At 44.2% G+C, this 21,568-nt stretch overlaps 1 protein-coding gene across 1 annotated transcript in view; it reads right to left on the bottom strand.

Moving 5' to 3' along the window:
• The window catches only part of PARD6G (par-6 family cell polarity regulator gamma), a 66,189-nt gene extending 44,980 nt beyond the window's left edge, over positions 1–21,209 (bottom strand). The window contains exons 1-2 of the mRNA XM_005517328.3: positions 21,080–21,209; positions 7,970–8,192 (exon numbers count right to left, since the gene is read on the bottom strand). Of these exons, the coding sequence (XP_005517385.1) occupies positions 7,970–8,192; positions 21,080–21,151 (295 nt within the window). The 5' untranslated portion in view covers positions 21,152–21,209. The remainder of the gene's footprint in view (positions 1–7,969; positions 8,193–21,079) is intronic.
• Positions 21,210–21,568: the final 359 nt, after the last annotated feature.

Below are 21,568 nucleotides of genomic sequence, written 5' to 3'. Positions count from 1 at the left end.
GAAAAGGTAAATAGTGGAAAATTCCCCTCATACAGGGACCATAACAGAGGTGGATCATTTGACAAGCCTTCCTCACCAAGCCACTTGTCAGGGTATCTCCACTGTCTTAAAGAAAAAGGCATCAAACAAGGAAGGAAACAAGAAATAACATTACTTGAGACTACCTGTGAGTATATATAATTGGGAGGTTCTTGTATTTTGGTTTTTTAAAGTACTTTTAGGGAAGCAATCCAGAACTATAAGACAACAAACAGAAGTTTGGAGGGACAGAAGAGTGTTTATTTGCTCATTCTTACGTGGGTTAGGAACTGAAGCTAGGCATGGAGTTGAGGAGAGGCTCCTATTAAAGGCTGCACGAGTTCCCACTGTAAACAAGTTTCTTTAGCCTAAATTCAGCACAGTGTGTGGTGTTGGAAAGAGCTTGATGCAATTTTTAAGACTGTGAAAGTCTATTTTTAATCTTAATATAGCTGGTTATGTGTATTTATTACTAAGTTATTAAACTTTGAAACTGGAAACAAATCCCATGTAGCTTTAACATGGAAGTGCAACAACTGTTTACTGTTTTTGCCAGACTTCTGTTCTGTGATTACTGTACACTGCAACTACAAATATTTATGCAGCACATATTTCTGCAACAGTTCCCATATCAGCTATCGACTGACTGACCCCACAAAGCCTAGATGTAGGCTATGCTATTTCCATCCCTCTTTTACTGAAGTTCTTCCTTAGCAGCTCTTCCTGTTGCAATTAAAAGTAACTGGTGATGAAAATCAAATATCCTCATACTTCAGAAATGGGAGTTTTCGAAGAGAAGGAAAGAAGAAGCCTCACACTGGCTCTGCTCAGCCACCAGGTATCACTAACCATGCAAGCAACAAAATCCAAGCCTGTTTTTTGTTTATGTCTGACAAGCCAAATTAAAAACTTTATGTTTTTAAAGTTGCTTAATAAACCAGTAGAAAGATAATGATTACCCAGTCTCATCATTTGCACATGAAAGGTGGAACAGAGAAGTTACAGTAATTTGTTGCCAGACTTCACTGGAACAAACAGCTGCATTTTCCTTATCTTCAAATATCAAAGGACTTGAGTGGGACAAAGATTACTTGGCTTGACAAGCTTTCAAAGACCCCTCCAGCTCAAAACCAGAAATGTTTCTGAAGAGTCATGAAAGGATTTAATATAAGCCTAGCAGCAATTCCTATATACTAGCATGAAATTTACCACCATCCTCTAATCTTGTCAAAGCTAAGACAAGATGCTTTGCTTCCTTTCCAAATCCAGTGGAATCACACACTTCCAAAGGCTAGAAGCAGACAAGTTCTTCCTCCCAGGAAGCACAGGCTCCATGGCAGTGTTAAGCTGCTTTAAATCTGCCTGTCCCACACTAGCTCCTCACTCAAGCAAGTTGTTTTCTGCCAAAGAGCTGGTTCGGGGAGCTCAGCCACTGGCTCACACTGGTGCCAGGGCAGAGGAGACAGGGAAGCAGCCTTGGGACACTCTGGCCAACAGCAGAGCCACATCCTCCAGTACACCCATGAGCTACACCAAGTGTCAGCAGAGTTTCTTCTACACCCTCCCACCCTCCTGTGGAGCAGATAAACTGAGATCTCAAATCACCTCTGCACTTTAATAAAATTTATTTTTTTTCCACCAGACTCCTAGAAGATCATTGTGAAAATCTGCTCAGCTCAAGCAAAAGGAGTTCAGTATTTTCTCTTAATATGTGCTGCAACCTGCTGTATTATTTAATACATCAAATACCTTTGACAAGAACAGTAAAATCAAATTGCTCTTGTTTAGAAATACAACATTTTGAGAAAACAAAGTCAATGCCTGTGCTGCTAAACAAACAGGAGGGTTAATGAAGAACCAAAAAGAAATGTGAAAGATTTAACTCAAACTTTTGTAACTGCACCCACTCTAGAAGGCTGAACAGAGAGTTAAGTTTTAGGTAGCTGGAAATAGCTGCTGCCTCAAAGCCAGTTTTTGTGTTTAACACATGTGGTTAGACAGCCAACAACCATTCCTGGGGATTATCTGCTCAGAGTATGAAAGACAATAAAACAACCCACCACTGGTTTTTCAGGCAGACCTGGGCATGATTCCCATTAGCACGTTTTTATTTTAAAACTGAGTGTGATCGCTCTGATTTTATAATACAAGAAAGCTAAGCACAGATGTTGGTACTTAGAGCTGCACAAAACTTTGCCAGGTAAATAACAAATTGCAGGGTTATGAGCGGCTTCTGAACATGCACAAATATGTTGCATGGCACAGCAGTTTAACTACGTTAGTCACTGTATGCAGTTGAAGAAAAACAACATCTTCCAACCTTTACATTAAAACAAGCCAAGTCCAAAACCCAACCAGGTAAACACACATTTTTTCCCTGTTGATTTTGGATCAAGCTTTAAGTAAGAACTGATGGTAGACAGCAGTTCTAACCACTCAAGGAGGAAAGTAATGACTGGTGTTCAGTACTGGTTTACTGTAACAGTAATGGACTATTAAAAAATATAACTACAAAAGAAAAGACACTAATACCAAGTTTCTGAAGGTGGTACTTGATAGCTTTTTACACACTATCTGTTCTCCAGACTGCAAAATACAACACAACACAGACATCAGAAGTCATCAGCCTTCTCTAACTTCCATCCATGTCAATTAACATCTGCAGTTAATTTGTGGTACTTACTAATTTATAAGGACCTGCTCCATTTTGCTGTGGAGTGTGGTTTAGCATGCTGCTAGAATGCTCTTCTGCTTGCTCAGGTATTTTTTGCCTTTCACGTTCCTGCAAGAAGTCTAATACTTGACAAAGTTAACGTGAAATAAATTTGTCACCTGACACTTCAGTGCTTCATCTGTCTCTTGCTTGCAGAACACTTATAATGAAACTATTTAAACCTTTAGAAAGCTTTAAAATTAACTTTACTCATGGAAAGGTTATGAATTTGATCTACAATTTGCTAAAGGATTGACAAAGTGCCCCACATTCATTAATTTATTGTTATTTTTATAGAATCAGAACATACCTCCATTGTGGACAGAACAGAAAGGCTTCTCAGGCGAGTCCATCTGACCTCAGTCTGGCATCAGGATGAGACCAGACAAGCTGTGCACCACCTCTCCCACCTCCTTTGCAACTTGAGCTACAGCAGATTTTCTGTTAGTGCCCATGCAAACACTATAGTACATGCCCAGCCTGGTAGGAAGCCAAGGTCTGGCCATCATCAGCCTTCATGGGCTCTCCCAGTATCAGAATCATTAGCCTGGATTTACAGTGGTGTGCTCAGTTAACCACACTCTGCCCACTTCGCTTGCTATACCTGGCCCTAGATGTACCACCTGGACAAAAGAAATCTTGGAATAAAAGCACTGCACAGAGTACTTACAGGGTGATCAGCTTGTTCATTTTGCCACACTTCCTTGAGATTCTGAACTTTCTAGGTTGAACACACCCCAGTAGGTAAGAAGCAAAAGAGGAGAAATTCTAAAATCTCTTTTACTTGCTAGATCTCCACCTACATCCTTATACCCCTCCTGCAAAGTTCAAAGTGTCCTTTGAGTCAGGTTTACAATGAAGAACTCATTATAATTCTGCTATTTATTCCATTCTATTTAAGATGCTCCAATACAGATCAGTTTGAACACCTGCTGTGCCTCAGTGATACAGGCATTAAAGCAAGATTTTACAATAATTTCATTCCATTTAATCATACAAGAAATAATGTAATGCCTTCACAGTACGTAGTACTAACTCCTTTCAGTTTTTCTGATTTTTGCTTGAATACATAGCTTACACTTAAATATTTTTGCAGTATACAAGAGATTGTTTCAAGTGCTATAGTTTAAGTCAGACACAGACCAAACAGTCTTGAAAAACATGATCAGTACCATCAGATAAGCTCTTCCTTGATGCAGGTCTTGGCTAAAATGCAAAAGTTATTCAGGAACAAGTCAAACACATCCTCAGGTTCCTGCATTGTTCTAAGGTCTTTGAGACATCTACCCCTTCCACAGCAGCAGGCACATTCCATAGGGAGTTCTGTGTATGTCTGGTATCAGTTACAGCTGAGTGAACAAATCCTCATGCTCAAAGCATCAGTTGATGTAAATCACTACTGTACTAACAAAGCCAGAAGAGCCACATCAGTTTACAACACAGGATATGACCCATACTTGCAGCTTGGGAAAGCAAGTCAAAGGAAAACTGCTTTTCCTTTTCATAGCCTGGTTCTCTAATTAGGATTTTTGTCCACACTGTAATTTGGTATTGGAGAAGAAAGTACCATATACTTTAAGCAGACAAATCACAATGAGATACAAAAACTTGCTATAGCTGAATTTACTTAAACATAACTTGCAAATGTTATGTTTAAGTAAACATATGTCCCAGATTCATCAAGACCCAAAAACTATGAAGAGCAGTTGTTGCAAGCACATTGGGAACACCAATTCTAGTCCTTATTAGAATGGCTGGCTAATAAGCACTAACATCCCATGTGGAACTACTGTGATCTTGAAAAATTTGGGGCTCAAGAGATTTGAAAAAAAAACAAAAACAAAAACAAAAAAAAACACAAAACAAAAAAAAAAAAAAAAGGGAGAAAGGGGAATAAAATAGCCATCCCATACCTGGACACACAAACCTGGCATAGAAGAGTCCAAGCAATGAGCACAATGTTGGCCTCTGGGGACAGGTGAGAGAAAGGCTTTTGAACTGAAAAAGTGCAAGACTAAGCTCAGATGAAAAACACCTAGGCAAACAAAAATATCAAGCTAGGAAATTGTTGCTTGATTATTGTGCAAAGACAAAGTTGCCTATTTTGCCACTCTGAGAATGTTTTAAGTGTTTTAACATGACTGCGAAATTGACCTGACAAGAGAAAGGGTAAAATGGGAAAACAGACAGGGTGACTAATCATGCAGTTGATAAACAGTTTGCTTTGCTAGAAAAAGAGACCTGACCTTCAACTATTCAGTCCTTCCATGCCTGCACACTTGTGCCCTGTTCCCTGAAACTCTCCCTACTCTGCAACAACTTCTGGCAGCCAGCTCCCAGGACTACTCCCACTGAAAAGCAGTGATCCCTGATCCAACAGCCTAGAGAGCCCATGCTCCGCAGTCCCCTTCAAAGTCCCAAGACAGCACTGCTCACATATTTTACTAGCATCCCTGTCACACTGACTTCCTGCCTCTGAACTCAGAATTTAGGGTGCAGGCATGTTGTAGTTGATAGCCTGAAATGTATCTTTTCCCATCTTTCAGTTGTGATTCCCCCCCCAGCTTCTCTTTCTCCTGTTTACCTGGCGTCAAGTTACCATGGTTACTGAAGTTTCTCTCCTCAGCCCCACGGCAAGAGGCCGGGTAGAGTAAAGAGAGGACCCCGCTGGCATTTCCAGCTGCTTGAAGTTTCTTTAGCCCAGGAAAGCACGGGGTTGGGAGAAGAGAACTCTTCTTTCCTACACGGAAGTTTGTAACTTTTTCCTGGCCCAGAATGCCTCTGAGCTATGGAAGCTGAGAGGGCATGCTTACCTTGCCTTCCCATTCTTTCCCCCCTGTGTTGCCAGGAAACCAGGCCCCCCCTCTCTCCCCCTCTGCCCCTCTGTATAGAATACTCCCACACCTTTGTGGGCATTTGAAGAAGTTAGTGTCTGTTATTTTTTATCTTGGCGTGTGTAACCTTGATTTGTAGAAAGTTTGCAAGATGTACTAACTGAGAAAAATAATTGGTTCTCTCTCTGATGTTCCCTCCCTCCGAGAAACCCTGTTAAAAGAGACCCCCCAGACCCCAAATCCTTTGTCTCTCATCCTTTGGATTCCCCTTCACAGAAATAAACTGTGGAATGCAAACCAGAGAGAGAGTCCCCCCCTGATTTCTTTACTCGCTCTATAGACTTGGATTCTTGAAGAAAATCAGTGAACCCCACAAACATATGCTGGCTCGAAACTCGAGTGAAGAGAAACCTCATCACTGAGCTAGCCGGGCCACACTCGAGAAGATCGAGTCACAGGCACACCACATTCCCCTGAATGGTACAATGATTGCTTGGTGCTAGTCACCTTGTTCTCTTGTGCAGGTCTCCAACGGAAGGACCAGCACTGCTCTATCACCCCAGCAGAGCAAAGGAAAACGAGATGAAGATTGCACCTTCATTCTTGAAGAGAAACATTTCCAAAAGATTTTGTCCAAGCAAAGGAAATGAGCATGACTGTTAGGGACCATCCACATGTACAAATCTCAAATGTTAACCTCAGGAATCCCTTATGAAAGTTAGCACTAAGCAAAGGGATGGGCCAGAATTTACTGTTCCCTTTAGCTTTATAGAAGGAGAAGGTGGGTTCGGAAAGATTTCAGGCTTTGCCACACATGAGGAAGAACCGGCCTGTCTTCCTTCACTTGTCAGCATGATTCTTCTCACTGAGCAACAGGTAAAATAAAAAAAAGCTTTTTAAAAAGGAAATATTGCCCTTTCCCATTAAGGTTAAAAGTTAGAAACCTTAATAGCCAGCACACTTCTCCTAGAAGAAGAGGGAGATTTTTTTCTATACGTAGACCACAGTTCTCTGATTTGCCTACTTTTGTGATCAGCATCTCAGTGGCAAACCCATCCCAGTGCAGGGTTAAGTCACTGGCTTCAGTAGTCTGTCCAGAGCATGGACAACTGTGTTCTGAGTAGGACTGATCCAGAGATATGAATAAACTTAAAACTCAAGTAGGCATGACAAAGACTTGAACCACCATGAACATTCACAAGCCCCAACAGGTTTGCAAGAAGACCTAATCGGACTTGCGATCCAAGTTTGCACTTTTTGCACAAGAAGTGGGAGCAAGTTTTCTCCCGTAGACATTTCCACTCACCTAACAGACAGACCAACTAAACAAACTGCTCCAAACCCTCTTCTCAATTGGCTCCTTGAGCATCTAAAAATCACATCTAAAAGGTGGCAGACAATAAGCTCTGAACAGACAGCAGCCACACAGTCCTGGATGTATTTGATGACACCAAATCAAACCACACACTACACCAGCTCACACCGATGAGCAGGTTGAAGCCTCTTGCTAAATCCTTATCAGTACACAGCAAGAGCCCAGGCCAAAAAAAGCTACATGACTGCTCCAAGTCTCAAATCAAGTCTTGTTTCTGAATCTGTTGCTGACAAGACTTTAATTCCAAAAGCCTGTGCTATAAATCACTACATGGGTGAAAAAAAACCTGTGGAGGAAGTGTTAACATAGAGTTAGGTTTCCCTGGGAATTAAGGAGCTCTGTGAGAAGACACCTTGTTATAAAAGCCAATCCTCTTCTGAAGTGACTGCCAAACACAGTCCTTGAAGAGAACAGCAGACAGGCCACTTTAACCTGATGTCATCTTGACATTCAGGCAATTCTACCCAAGGTTTGCTTGATGATTCAAAATGGGAAGAATCAGCATTCCTTAGTGTAAGGTCAGAGGGGGGAAAAAAAAAAAATCATAATTTGCCCGTTTGCCAGGTTAGCATAGTCAAATTAGATGCCATTTGTGATATTTTTTTTTCCCTTTCAGAACTACACATCTGTGTGCATTCACACACAGGCATTAATAACTTGGGTATGACACAGACTATCAAGATGGATAGGCAAGGTTTCTAAACATGAAGTAGTAGCACTAAGTTCCCCTCGGCATGCTCAGGTACCAGCAGTACCAGCAGCACAGGGTACATTCACCTCACACAACAAAGGGGCTCATGATGATTCTCAGCACGGTATCCTTCAAACATCTTACAGGCAGCAATGCAGTCCCTCTAACTGCCATGAAGTCATGCCATTCTACCCAGCTGCAATGAAGTGCCTGTGAGGAAGAGCAAGATGGCCCCTAGATGCCTGTTACATAATTTCAGCCTTTAAATGGGTACCATAAATCCACTCTTCCCCTTGCCACAGCACACTTTGAGGCAGTGAAATGAAACTGCATCTTACCTTGTCTTTGGATAAAAACCCTGAGCAGTGGATGAGCACTTGAAACGGCCTTGAAGAAGTTGTCATCATTATTAATAGGGAGAAGGTCTCCATGCACATCAGCATATCCGATCATCACTTCCAGGTTGGCTATGTGATGAATGTGAAGAATTAGCTTATAGAAGTCTTCAAACTTTCCTGGCTTGTAGCGATCCAGAGAGAACCTTCTGAACTCTGCTCCAAACTGCAAGAGAAAGCAAACAGAGCATCAGCAGATGTGTCACCACAGGCCAATGCTCCAGTCTGGCACCTGAATGTTGTAAACACCACCTCTCTTTTCATAGATTTAGAGAGCCACAGGATCAATCAGGTTGGAAAAGACTTCTGATATCATTGAGACAGGCTTCTACTATTCAAACCTATTCCTGGTGAATACAGTCACAAGTTGGTGCTTTCAAGTCTACTAACGGGTCCTCCCATCAGAACATAACTATGGCTACCAAGACACCACAGGTACACTCAAATGTTCCATCTTAAAAGAATTCACATTTTTTAAATATTAAGCTTTCATTAAATCCTCTAGAGGATAAGTGCATTTGTAGGACTTAACTTTGAAGGTCCATCATTCATTATCATCATCTCAAGCATCCACAGAACCATTCTTATCCAAAGCAGAAATATTCACTCTACAGCTTTCAAAAGAAGTTCCTCAGCTATTCAAACAACCTTTTAAAAATTCTCTGCACATTTCCCATCAATCCCACTGGGATCCCAACCACAAGACCTTTAAAGAAGCATGGTATGTGAGCACATGGCTTGTTATTAGAAAATACACTCACTCTACATGACCCCTAAATTTCCTGGCAATCCATGCAGCAGAAGGAAAGTTAGTTTTCATGGCTTTAATTTTTCTGTCACTCCACTGGTTTTTATTTTAAAAGCTTTATAGCCCATTAAGTGATTGTCCAAAAAAAAAAAAAAAAAAAAAATAGCACAAGTAGGAGAGTGTGATTTGGCAGAAGACAATAGAAAATGTTATAAATCCATGAAGCTGTTTTAAGTAAGTCAAAGTGACTGAGGAGAAGATTTCAATGGTCCTTATTTCTGATATTAGGAACAAAATATGCTGTTAAGAACAGAAGAGAAAAATCTGATCCCCTATTTAAGGAAATTAAAATAATGAAAACAGGCATCTAGTTAGATGAAACAGCTTAAATCACCTTTCTGGTACATTTAATTTAATATTTCAGATTGTATAGTATGAGTAAACTACTGCTCATCAACCAAACTTCTGAAACTACCTTAACTCTTGAGCACATGGAACCACAGCCACAAATCCAAGAACAAGCAAGACTAACTAGGACCTCATGGAAGTTCTTATCTGCAAAGTCAGCCAATACCAGGGCTAGAAACCAAAGACACAGAACTAACAAGCACACATAAGAAATAAAAAGGGGGAGAATCTCCCCTAGACAAATTCTTCCTCAAAATGGAGAATGACTTGCTTAGAGGTTCTCAGCTGTTAAATCAACTATACATGCAAGCCACTCTTCTGCTGAGACTAACAAAAGTATGAATCATCACCATAATCATCTTCAAGTAAAAATGAAAAAAAGAAGCCAACATAACCCTACTGGCTTTGGGCACAAGCATATTCTCAAATTACTTCCGCAGTTATGAAAATCCCACTCCTGAGCATCAAAGCCTAGTTGTGATCATCTGAAAGCTTGTTTAGTCAAATTATGTTGCTTGTTTGTAATATTAACTGCTAGTTCCAGTTTGGATTTCAGAGTGCCCATCCAAATGCACAAAAGGCAAGCAAACCACAGCTGGTTCCAATGGAGGAAAAAACAGTCCTCCTTTGTCCTTCACCCCCTGCTCCTCCCCAGAAAAATTCGAGTGCCAACTTACTTCTGTGGGCACATTTCGAACCAAAAAGAAAAAGCTAAAGTCGTCTTATTTAAAAAGTATCCAAAAGTTTTCTTTTTCTTAGATTCAAGCTAGAAAAAGGCATCTTCGAGTGTCAAGTTTAACACCTGTCTACATGATAAACTAATGGGACAGGAACAAGGTCTTTGTAGGTTTTGCTTGGAGCTGCATCTACTGCTCTGCACACCTGAAGGAGGAACCCGGGATTCCTTGGGATTCCCTTAGCCAAAATGCCAGGGCATTCAGACACCAATCCCAGTAACCATTTGTTTACTGGACAGCTCGTTCGGGACCATTAGCATGCTTGGTACTTTGGAGGAAGCAGCTGCTGTGCAGTCTTACCCCAGGCAGGACAACACCCCCCTACACATCCCCCCTCGGACCCATGGTCTGCTGAGGGAACCCATCCAACCTGCTCTGCCCAACACAGCCAGAACAGGGCTCAGGTCCTGTGCAGGGACATTGCACCCAGCAGGAAAGTGACACGGAAAAGGACAGAGGAGAGAACTGAGGATGGTTACTTGCACTTGGCTGGTATGACCCAAAGCTCAGCTTGAGTTGCCACATGAGAAGACAGCTGGAAAAAGGGCCAAGCCTCCCAGCCTAGCCCCTGCAGGCACACTGGAAACTACAGGATCAGTGGAGCCTGACATGTGGGAATGCCATTGCAGGCTTGGGGCACCGAGGTCTGACAGGAATGCTGTACAGTCAAATTGACTTGTTCACATGTTCAGCCCTAGGAAAGCCCAAGAGTCAATTTCATTTGCCTGGGAATAGCACAATAGTAAACAAATGCAAAAGATTTCACTTGTGCTTTCTGCATGACCCAGCTTTTTGAGGCAAGTGAGCTAGAAGGTGACTCTGTAGAGGAGAAGGGAAGAGTCAAGAGATTTAAGCAGATAATGAGAATGACCTTTTTGTTTAAAGGTTAGTATTACTGTAGTAATAGTTTAGCTGATTTATTCACCCTGTGCACATACACTAGCAGCAACCATTGTCAGCAGGTCTTTTCAGAAGAGCGGAAAAAACTGCTTCAGCTCATTCATCATCCCTAATGAGACTGATAGAGAGTATCGCAGCAATAATGGGGTTTGCAGTACCACTCAGCTTGGAGACTGGGGGCTCTGCATTGTATTCAGACGGGATTTCAAGATAACATCCACCTTCTATCTTACAGAAACTACGAATTCTGATAGCCAAAATGATTGATCTGCTTGTCTAAGTCACAAAGTTCATCTTATCACATCCCTTCACAGAAAGATACACAAGGGCTGGTGTCTGCCAGCAGTCTCTGCCAGAACAATACTGTATTATACTGTTTGATAAACTAACAGTTTTAACAAGCAGATTAATTTTCCATAATGAAGTAAATTACTCAGGCCTATTTAACTAGTGCAAGTACTGCATCCAGTATTGCAGAAGTCAGAGGACAGGAGGAACGCAGAGAACTTAAAAAGAATTTAGTCTGACTGAGCTTGTTATGACTGAAAAAAACAACTAAGAAAGAACTGTACATTTTGTTTCACAAAAGTAACCTCCCTCCCAAGATCCTCAATCAGCCAATCACTGTATTTGTATTTGTTGTCCGCAGTTTGATGACAAAAAACTCACAACAAATGCAACACATCAGACAGGAACACTGAACAAAAACAGATGCCCAGAAAAGTGTTCAGATAAAAGTTGTGTTAAAGAAGAAGGAAGACACAGCTAGCTGATCAAAACTTACACAGGCTGATCAAGAGCAACCAACTGCTTTCTTTGGCTTTTTTCTGGCTAAAGGGTAAAAGAGGTCAGAGGAGATGAGGGAGCGGGATTTTGAGGTTTGTTTACTTAGCGAGCTGCTATTTTGTGAAATGAAAGAGTTATTTGCAAGCAAAAGAGAGCAACTATTTTTTTTTCTTTAAATTTTAAGTTTCAAGATGCTTACAGGGCCAAAAATGAAGCCCTATGTTTATGAGGTGCCATCCCTCTAGTTTATTGCTGGCTTTGAAATCAGGGTATTGTAATAAGATGACATCAAAGAGCAACATTTAGCAATAAACATGAATTACATTAGCCACCTACTTCTCTTGTGAAGTAAAAAAATCAAGAACAGAAAGAAATCTAAACACTTTAATCCTTGCATAGACTGTAATTTCTTCTCTCATGTGAGATTTTCAAAGCTGGCAAGAGCTAATCAGGGATGCTTTATCAGCGAGAATGAGCAGAGGGCAAGAAAGAGGAGGAGGGAAGATAATGTAAATGGTTTTGTGCTTGCTGACTTCACCTGGGACTTCAGAGCTCTACTGTCATATTCATGTCTCTGTTTCTCTGTTCCCTTTTTCTCGCCCAGTTGCATCTTCCCCAGCTCACACAGCATTCTCTGGCTCTGCTCCCAGTCTCAGAGTGGTTGTCACTAGTGGCAAAAAGCCACCAAGAAAGCAGATGTTCTGTGCAACAAGTTCTCTCTTCAATGGCTTGTTCCAGAGCAGCTCTACTTCACTAAAATGATCGAGCTGGTGGAAAGTGTGAGATTTCATGTTCTGCTCAGTCCCTTGCTCACATCTTGCTATTTCTTCCAAGAAAGCCACAAGAGCAAGACAGCCTCTCTCCTATTTGCCCTTCATAGAAATCCCATCAGGGACACAATTTCACTACCTTCTCCCGCAAACTTTTTTCCCAATTGACATCATGCCATACTTCTACCTTTCTTCCTTCTAATCCCTCCTTTTACTCTCCCAGAAAAACACAGCCATGCTTTAGTATCTTAAATGCTTGAAATACTTTCTCTCACCAAAGAAAATCAGTGGCTCCCCTTCTTTTTCCTCTTCTTTGACACAATGTTTCATATCTCTGCTTTTTGTTACAAGAACAACCTTTGTAACTCCTTCAACCCTCTCCAGGGGTCTGTAAGGCTCAGTTCAGGACAGCACTTCCCTTTCTTCCGCATCTACTTAAAAGATAAATTCTTCTCTCTGTTCCCATTACTCTCAGATCACCTGCTGCTCATGAGATGCACCTCACATTCAGTTTCATAGATATCTCCTCACAGATGCTTGGCTGTCAGCTCAAGGTCAACTTAAAGCCAAGCTTGCCCTTTCCCCTGCCTCACTTACCTTACTTCACAATTTTTGGGAACTAGACCACTAGGCTGCTTATTTTGCCTCACGACAGAATGGCAGTCTGTGAAAATAGTTATTCTCAGAAACAAATTTATCAGCTTGTTTGTTTGGAACCATCATCCTCCTTCCTTTGCCAGCCTTGCTCCAGCAGTTCCTCTCCTATCAGGTCACCTACGTAGCTACTTTCTCCCTACCAGCACACTGCCAGCCTTGCTCACTGCCTCACCTCCTGATATTTAAAGCCCCAGTGTTGTTCTCCTTCAAGGAACAATCGTTTGCAGGAAAGCAAAGCCTTTAAAATAAATCTGTGGTTTAAGTGCCGAGTCTACCTTTCCAAAAGCAAGTATCTTCCATTTTTTATTCCAGTCCCCTGCATCTCTGGGAACAAACCAAAGTCTGTTTGCAAATGACGTGGACTGAGATGGTGCTGTATTTTTATGCAACACACCACAGATCCACTCTAACACACCACAGAGCTTAAGCACAAGTACATAACAGGATGCACAGATCCATGGCATGTCACCATCAGCATGAGGGATAAAAAGATTTGGCACCTTGCCACCCAGAGGGACAAAGCAATCAGGCCTGGTCGACACTGTGATAAGCCCGCGAGCCTTAGGTTCCTGCAGAAAGGCAGCCCTGTCGTACTACAGGTCTCCAGCGAGAGCAAACCACTTTTGGAACATTTACTGAGAGATACCTACATGGATACAGGAAACCTGTAACCAGTAAGGGCTCTGGCTGATTGCAAACTTATTTAAGACCCTTTTAGCAGCCGCCAGAGGTTTCCCCATGAGCTCAGCGCCAGCAACAGCTGCAGAGAAATAATTTAATGCAGATGCACGCTGGCCAGACCTGAAGGGGGACTGGGAACAGCTGTGCAGGGCGGAAGCAGGAGGAATGGCACAAGGCTGGGTGGCCCTGGGGCTGGTGCACCACACCCTTCCCCAGACATTTCTGCTTAAGTGAACTTCAGGCATTTCCAATGGGAACGGGAATACCTCTGCACCGGGAGATTTTGCCTTCACTTAGAGGGAGGCAATGTCTTCCGAGGTACATTTCATCTTTTAACTTCTGGCTTGCCGTTGTAAAGGTAATTAGAGGCAAGCAGTGAGTCCTAGGAAAACCCTTCTTGGTTCCTAAAAACTCAGATTAAGTGCACACAAAGTCTCTCGCAAAGGGAACGATAAGGGACTGCAGAGGAAGGCACTATTAATTGCACCTCTGAAGAACTCCTTGGAGCTAGCAAGTCCTGGAGCCTGTTAGACAGAACCTCCACAGGTATTTTAACCTCATATGGGAGACATTCCTTTCTGACTTGGCTGTAAACAACATTTAAATTTCTGAGGTGCTCTTTAAAGTTGAAAGGTCCATTGTTCAGTATCCTTTAGGATTGTTTCAGTGTGGTGAGACTAAATTTGAGAAGATTACTCACATAAAACAGACTGGCTGGACAAAGCTTTCAGCAGATCAGAAATTCCAAAGTTACTAGACTAAAAAGTATTACAAACAGGAGAGAGGCTGGAAGCAGGATCAAGAATGGGAAAGCATGGGAATACTGGAACACAACATAGCAGCCTTCTGGTGAGTGCCAGCCATCCAGTTAGTACCACTGGTACCCAAGCCTATACCAAAACACTTGTTTCAGGCACACTGTTAGAGGAACTAGCACCTTTCTGCGATAAGACAGACCTGAGACTACACCAAACCTGAGCACCAGAGCATATCCTCCACCACACCATGCTCTATGACACCAGGTAGCTCAAATGTTCCAGCCTTCCCTGTAACTCCTAGAGACAATACTGCTGCCACAGTGCCAGAGTACGGGTCAGAGAAGATAGTTACATTGTGCTGCTGCTTATTGCAGCCGTCACCTGAACAGAAGCATCACAAGATGACTTGTCTGTGCCACACTTTTCAGCTGAAAGGTTTGACCTCCCATCTGTAAGGGCAGCAAGCATGCACAGGACACACTGCTGCTGTAGCTCAGCTGAAAGCTGTGGTCACTTTCTCTCATGTCACCTAGCAGACAGATTTAAGGTTATTAGGTATGACCACTTCAGAAAGCTATCCTACTATGAAAACAAAGATTTCTTCATAATGAGAAAGGAACCAGGAGTTTAGTAGGTGCTATTTAGCACATCAGAATAAGCACAATACCTGCTGTGAGAAGCCCAGCAAACTGGGAGGGAAAGGAACAGAGGCAAAACTTCTTGAGAGATTAATGTTTACAGACTCTTTCTCTTGACATGTTTTGCAACAACCCAGACCGTCTCAAGTTGCTATTACTGTGGCACACTGTCTTCATTTGAGAGGGGGAAGCACTGCGGTTTTCTGAGTCCGTGCCACATTTGGTTTGCATATAATTGAATATGTTTTCAAGCTCAAAAACAGAAGTCAAATCAGATGGTTACAGGGCTTTTTACTGCACTTATTTTAGTTTAATGCCAGGTATGACAAGTATGACCTTAACTTGGAAAAATCTAAAGTACTGCTTAAAAACTTTAAGCAGACTTAAAGTCTGTTTTAACATTCTGTAGTTCTGTAGTGTTTAAAAAGAGTGCTGCTTTTTGATCTATTTTGAAGTGTGCTACACATGGAAAACTTTCCTTAAAACTTCAGAAGGCCTGTACAGCTTCAGGGTTAGAGTGAAATCAAAGTACAAAAGGCTGGAAAACACAATTTGTAGGCCTGTCTCAGTTAACACCAGACGGTGCAGAACCAGACCTTTAAAACCTCTTCAGAGAGGGCTGTTAAAAGTCAGCTTGCTCTTAGTGCTATTGCTGCACTTTTAGCACTGCTTAATGTTACACTTCATAGGTTTCAAATACACAATGTGTATACCTATTCTGCCATAGCTCAACAGCCATGTGGACATGCAATGCCAGCAACTTTGGAGGGAGGGGAAGATGCAAAAGGTTTAAACCATCCATCTTTACGTAACAGCACAGGCACACTTCTTCTAAGAAAGGGGGACAACACGTGAGCAGGACAAAGCACCCAGAAGCTGTTTGAATGCTACATCTACCTGGCAGCTGGACAGGCTTGCTAAAGCACTGATTGTGCCTCAGACCAGCCTCAGCTACTAGTGACCTGCTAAGAGCACAGAGCACAGCTGATCCTGAAGATGCTTTTTGTCTTTGAACAGCATATTAGTATCCTGCCTACTCAGGGCATATCAGAAAATGATTGAAAATTTATTAATAATCCATCTGCGGCACCCATCTAAACACCAATATTTAATGAGAGTCGAAACAGGATAGGAGAAGAGTATAAAAAATATGGTTACAATTAACTGGTTCTATTTATCTTAATGGGTTTGTTTATAGTAGTAGGATGTTAGTCACATTATTGTTAATTTGTAAATCAGTTTGCAATGCAAGAAAACATGACACTATTAATAAGGCAGAAATGTGACAGTCAGCATGTGAGTCAGGTAGCTATGTTTTTACAATCCTCAGCCACTATCAAAAGTTCCATTGTCCAAGAGGCTTCATCAACAACAAAGGGTTCTTTTGCAAAGCTTTTATCAGGGACACATCCTAGATGAGTACATCTAGGCATCTTTGAAACAATGAAAATTAATTCTTACTAGTACATAGAGTTCACAGGAATTCATATAGTAGTAACAGAAAAACAGTACTCTACTGCTTTTAAGCCAGAAACATGGACCTGTCAGTTTCAAAGTGGAAAAAAAAAACCAAAACAACACACACTTTCACAAAGAATTCAAAGTGCTGTCATTTAAAGGCCTGAGGCAATCTTGTACTTCCACTATTCCAAAATATCTAAGAGATTGGAAAAGAAATGCACCTTTGGGCTGATAGTTACCCTCCTGTTTGAAAAACTGTGTATAATATTCAAGGGAACAAAAAATAAAACCTCCTTTCACTCAGAGCAAGACAAAAGAAGACTGGCTTCATGGAGTTATAATTCAAGACAAGTTCCACCACTAATGTAGGAATTCTGATTTTAAAAGCATTTGTTCTTCTGTAGACTTATGTTCACAGGCAAAGAAGCCTGTAACCTCTCTATAAGCTAAAGACAGAAAATGAAAAATACGTTAAGAACTCTGCCTGTGGTCACAAGATCCCAAACAAAACAAACACAAAAAGCCCCACACATTGCAGGCACTGGAGCTCATGGTAAAAGGGGAAAAAAGGGGAGAGAAAGGGTCATCTGGAAATCTTTTTCAGAGATTAGAGGCAGTTTCTTGAGGGGGACAGATACTTCACTTGTCACCCAACAGAGGAAAGGAGCCAGTGAGTAGTAGACACATGAGAATACACAGTTCTTCTAAGCCAGCAAGATAATGTGTTTTCAGATCCTTTCTAAAAGGGCTGAAACATTAATCCTGAGCTACAGAGACAACACCTAGATAAGAGCTGAGCTTCTAATTTATTTTGTCGTGAAAGACAGGAGAGAAGGGCTAAGGTGTAATTACAATTCAATTAATATTTTCTTATGACATGTGCCAACTTCTAAGCAGGTTTCTCTTTACCCTTCGTCTCTTCTATCCAGCAATAAGCTTTTAAGAGTTTTGATTTTAAGGCCAGCTCTTTGAGGATGAGGCAGAGCAAGGGAGAAATCAGGAAGCCAGATAGAAGGGGACTTCTTAAAGCAGAAGACTGCAGCAATTTCCACCACTGCCATGTCTGAAAACAGAGGTGTGCACAGACAGCAGAGGGTTTTTCCCTTCAGTATTTGCCGCAGCACAGAGATCCATGAAGCTTTTGTAGCCCCTTACAGTCACTCAGAGGAAAAGTGACCTGACATACACCAAAAGGTACAACACAGTGCCACAAAGCCCATCCTTCTGCAATGACATACCCAGAGAATACATCACTGCCCGTGTCACCACCATGTAGTCACACACATGAAAAATCCACGGACACAAGAATCATGAGCTGAAGCATACTTTGGGCCACGTTCCCAGCAGGGGTGATGGGTCAGGCTAGGTTCAACAGAGGTACAGGCTGGTTCAGACCCGCTGAAATCCGATCATCCACAAACCTCACAGGTCCGCTGGACAAAAAAAGAGGAATACCGCCTGCAGCTTTTGGCCCTCTGGCACAAGAGGGATGTCAAAGACGGGAATGAGTTCAGCCATCCAGATGCTCCCTCCTCCTTTCCCCCCACTGCCCCCTTCCAACACACAGATACATACACACACACACACTCTGCTTTTAACAACCCTCTGGCATGCATCGAGAACCTTATAACTTCAGGATACTTGGGGATTTCCAGAGAAGTGTCTTATCCAGTATGGAACTTAGTGCTGACAAACTATCCCCTTCCAATAATCAAGGGCACAAACTGACATTCAAGAACTTGTTTTTTGGAGAAAAGGGAAGAAATTCAGAAAATCCAGAAAAAGCAGGTTTCACAGGAGCCTTTTCTGAATTGTGACTAATGCAAGACACCAGCAGGATGTCGGTTTATTCTTAAGTAGGAACCACCTGGTAATCATAACAGAGGCAGGGACATCAAAGTTTGCAGATGCTGGGGTTATCTCCCATCCAACTCCTCAAAACCATTTTTCCCAGAGCTCCTTCTGCTCAAACTCAGTCTTCAGAGGAGAAAATCTATTTCACACCATTGTGTAAAAGCAGCACTCTCTCACACTCAGCTCCTCTGCTAAAAGGGATTCCACCTGCCCACGGACTGCCACTTCCCCAGCCTTTGAAAAGCCACCAAGAATCCCTTGATCCCCAGCCAGCAGCATGCCCCGGCGCAGAAGCTGAGCTGCACCCACCTCCACTCACCTGGCAGCCTGCGCTCTCAGGCGATAGCTGCAAAATCATGAGTTCTCAGACTCAACTTTCAAGTTCCCAGGCAAGCCCAGACAGGCCTCATACTTACAAAACACAGGCAACTAAGTGTTTAAAAGGTTGAACTACACAGGGCTACCAAAAGTAGCATTACTGAACCTTTTTGTTTTCCCAGCCTCAGACAGTCCATGCAAACAAAAAAATCTCAACACTTTATTTCTAGATGACCACAGCACAACAACACAGTGATCCACAAGGACAAGGCTGCCAGCATCACAACCCATCCTACAGGAGCACTGTGTTTTTAAGAGGTATAAGGTTTTTATTCAGCACCTTACCAGGTACCATTGGCCAGAGCTTTTCACTGGACCTCCTTTGGATCACTGTCAGAGGGAACCTATGACCTTCACAGGCAAAATAAAACTATCTTGCAATGTCAGCACCAATAGCCTGCTAAATCAACAGCCTAGCTGTTATTGTGCCCAAGTCATGCTAACAGTAAAACTCACCAGCACCAGGAAATTCAACAGCACAGCTTCCACTGACACACACTGCAGGTTCACAGATCATTGCTGTAGGCCCTAGACGGGGTATTTTGAATTCAGCCTCTACTTTAAGTTTTCTTCCAGTGCAGAGTTTCCATACTAAGTTCGGGGCCACCAGCAGTGACAACCCTGAGCTACAGAAGGCCTTCAGTAAACCCATCCCACTCGTACAAGTTTATTTTCCTTCCCTCCAAAAATCCACAATCATTCCTAGGCTTACAATCTCCCTACACATCACTCTCTGTCTATATAGCCAGGTGGCATTCACTTATAGAATTCCTGCAGCTGTAAGGGAAGCTACAAGCTCTTTACTATAAGGTTGCTTTCTAATTGCTAATAGAACAAACTCAAGCTATGGCAATACTGAAGTAGAAGAGAGGAGATGAACTTAAAAATTCTCTATGTAGTTAGTAAAGGTTTCAGTTTAACATTCATAGAATGTAAGAGGTCTAATTCAGAAGATGGGATCTGGAGCATTTGGGAGCCACAAGGAATGTTGTGGGTGGGTTACATCTTAGAACCAGTACAAGCCGAACCAAAACTTTCCAGCTATGGAAGCAGAAAGAAAACTTTCTACGCCAGTTGAGCCCTTTCGAGTGGCAATAGGAAGTTAGGAAATAAGGGGCTGAACCCACATTTCAGGTGCCATGTTTAGAAATTATTAGAAGCTCCCTTGGACACAAGGTACTTCTCCCACTGAAGCCACCTCTGCTCTATGTGTTGCTCGAGGCCATTTGATCTGAATACAAATTTTAACGGCAAAAATGGACAAAAATGAGCAGCACCAAGCAGAAAGCCCCAAAGACGCTGCCTTCAACACCATCTCAGCAGGTGATCAGAGACTCCAGCAAAGGTTAACGCTATCCGTACTCTTTCCAACTTCCGCATTACCTACACCTTGCCTGTTTTATGTGTATAAAACACGGGCTTTCGGGGAGATTTCTCAGTTTTGCTTAAATGCTACTTATTTTATCCCTCAGAGGCACAGGCAAGATCTTGATGTGCTGGTTCAACCGAGAGCGACCCAAGCCTTTCGACGAGAGCTCAGCGAGACCAACATCAGGCACAGCCACCCGACACCGTCCTTCGGGCCAGCTCCGGCAGCCTTGCCGATCTCGGCTCCTTCCCCAGCACCACCAGCGTGCACAAGCTGATGCCGGTGCCGGCATCCCGGCACAGCCACCGCAGGAGGGGGAAGCTTTCCGCAGGTCTCCCTCTGGCTCCTGCGGCTCGGACCTACGGCAGGACCGCGGCGCCGCCAGCACCGGCGGGGGGACCCGGCCGTTCTCCCTCCCGCTCCTCCGCTCCGCTCCTCAGAAAGCGCCGAGGCACCCATCCCGCCCACCGGGAGCCGGTCGGAGCTCCGGGGGGCTGAAACGTCCCGGGGTGGGGCGAGAGCGGCGCCGCCGCCGCGCCTCCCGGTGCCCCCGGGCCGAGCCCCGGCCCGCCCGCCAGGCGAGGCCAGCGGCGCTTCCCGAGCCGCCCCACGAAGTTACGGCCGGAGTCTCCGCGGCGAAACAAAAGATGGAGCAGGGGCGGGCGGGGAAGGGTCGCGCCGCCGCCTCCGGCCGGGCAGGGGCGGCTCGCCGGGAGCTGCGCCCGGAGCGCTGATCCCGCCTCTCCGCCAGCCCGTCACCGCTCTGCGGGCTGAGCCTGGGACACGGCTCCGGCCGCACCGGGCGGGGAGGGGAGACACGGGGGAAGTTGAGGGGGCTCCCCATTCATTTTCGAGAGCACCACCGGGCAGGGGCGCTCCCGGCCGAGGCCGCGCCGCGGTCTGCTCACCTTACTCTTCACTTCCACCGCGCTGCACTCCAGATACCGCAGAGTCTGAGATTTGTTGAAACTCCGGTTCATCTTCCCGGCCCCGCTGCCTCCCCTTCCCGCGCCGCCGGCCCCGCCCGCCCCGCCCCCCCCCCCCGCGGCCACTTTGTTCCGGGCGCGCGCGCGCGCCCCAACGGCAGCGGCGGCGCCCGCAGGGATCCGCGCGGGGCTCGCGCTCCGGCTGGGCCGGCGGCGGGCGGGCGCCTTGGGCCGGCGGAACACGCCCCGGACACGCCCCGGACACGCCCCGGACACGCCCCGGACACGCCCCTCGGCGGCCGCGGGGCTCGGGCGCTGCCGGCGGAGCTGCGGAGCAGCAGGAATTGGTGCGGGAAGCGGCGTCTGGAGCGGCCGGCGGGCCCCGGGGCCGCCGCGGCGCACGAAGCGCAGAGCGCACCCGCGGCACCGCCGGACGGTGGCTCCCCGGGTGCCCCCCAGCGCCCGGAGGTG

Source organism: Pseudopodoces humilis, chromosome 1 (genome assembly GCF_049639895.1).
Source record: "Pseudopodoces humilis isolate 2021_Gansu_Grassland_sample_001 chromosome 1, ASM4963989v1, whole genome shotgun sequence".
NCBI classification, from domain to species: domain Eukaryota; kingdom Metazoa; phylum Chordata; class Aves; order Passeriformes; family Paridae; genus Pseudopodoces; species Pseudopodoces humilis.
Note: the sequence above shows the minus strand (reverse complement) of the source record. Positions and strands in the feature narration are given on the sequence as shown.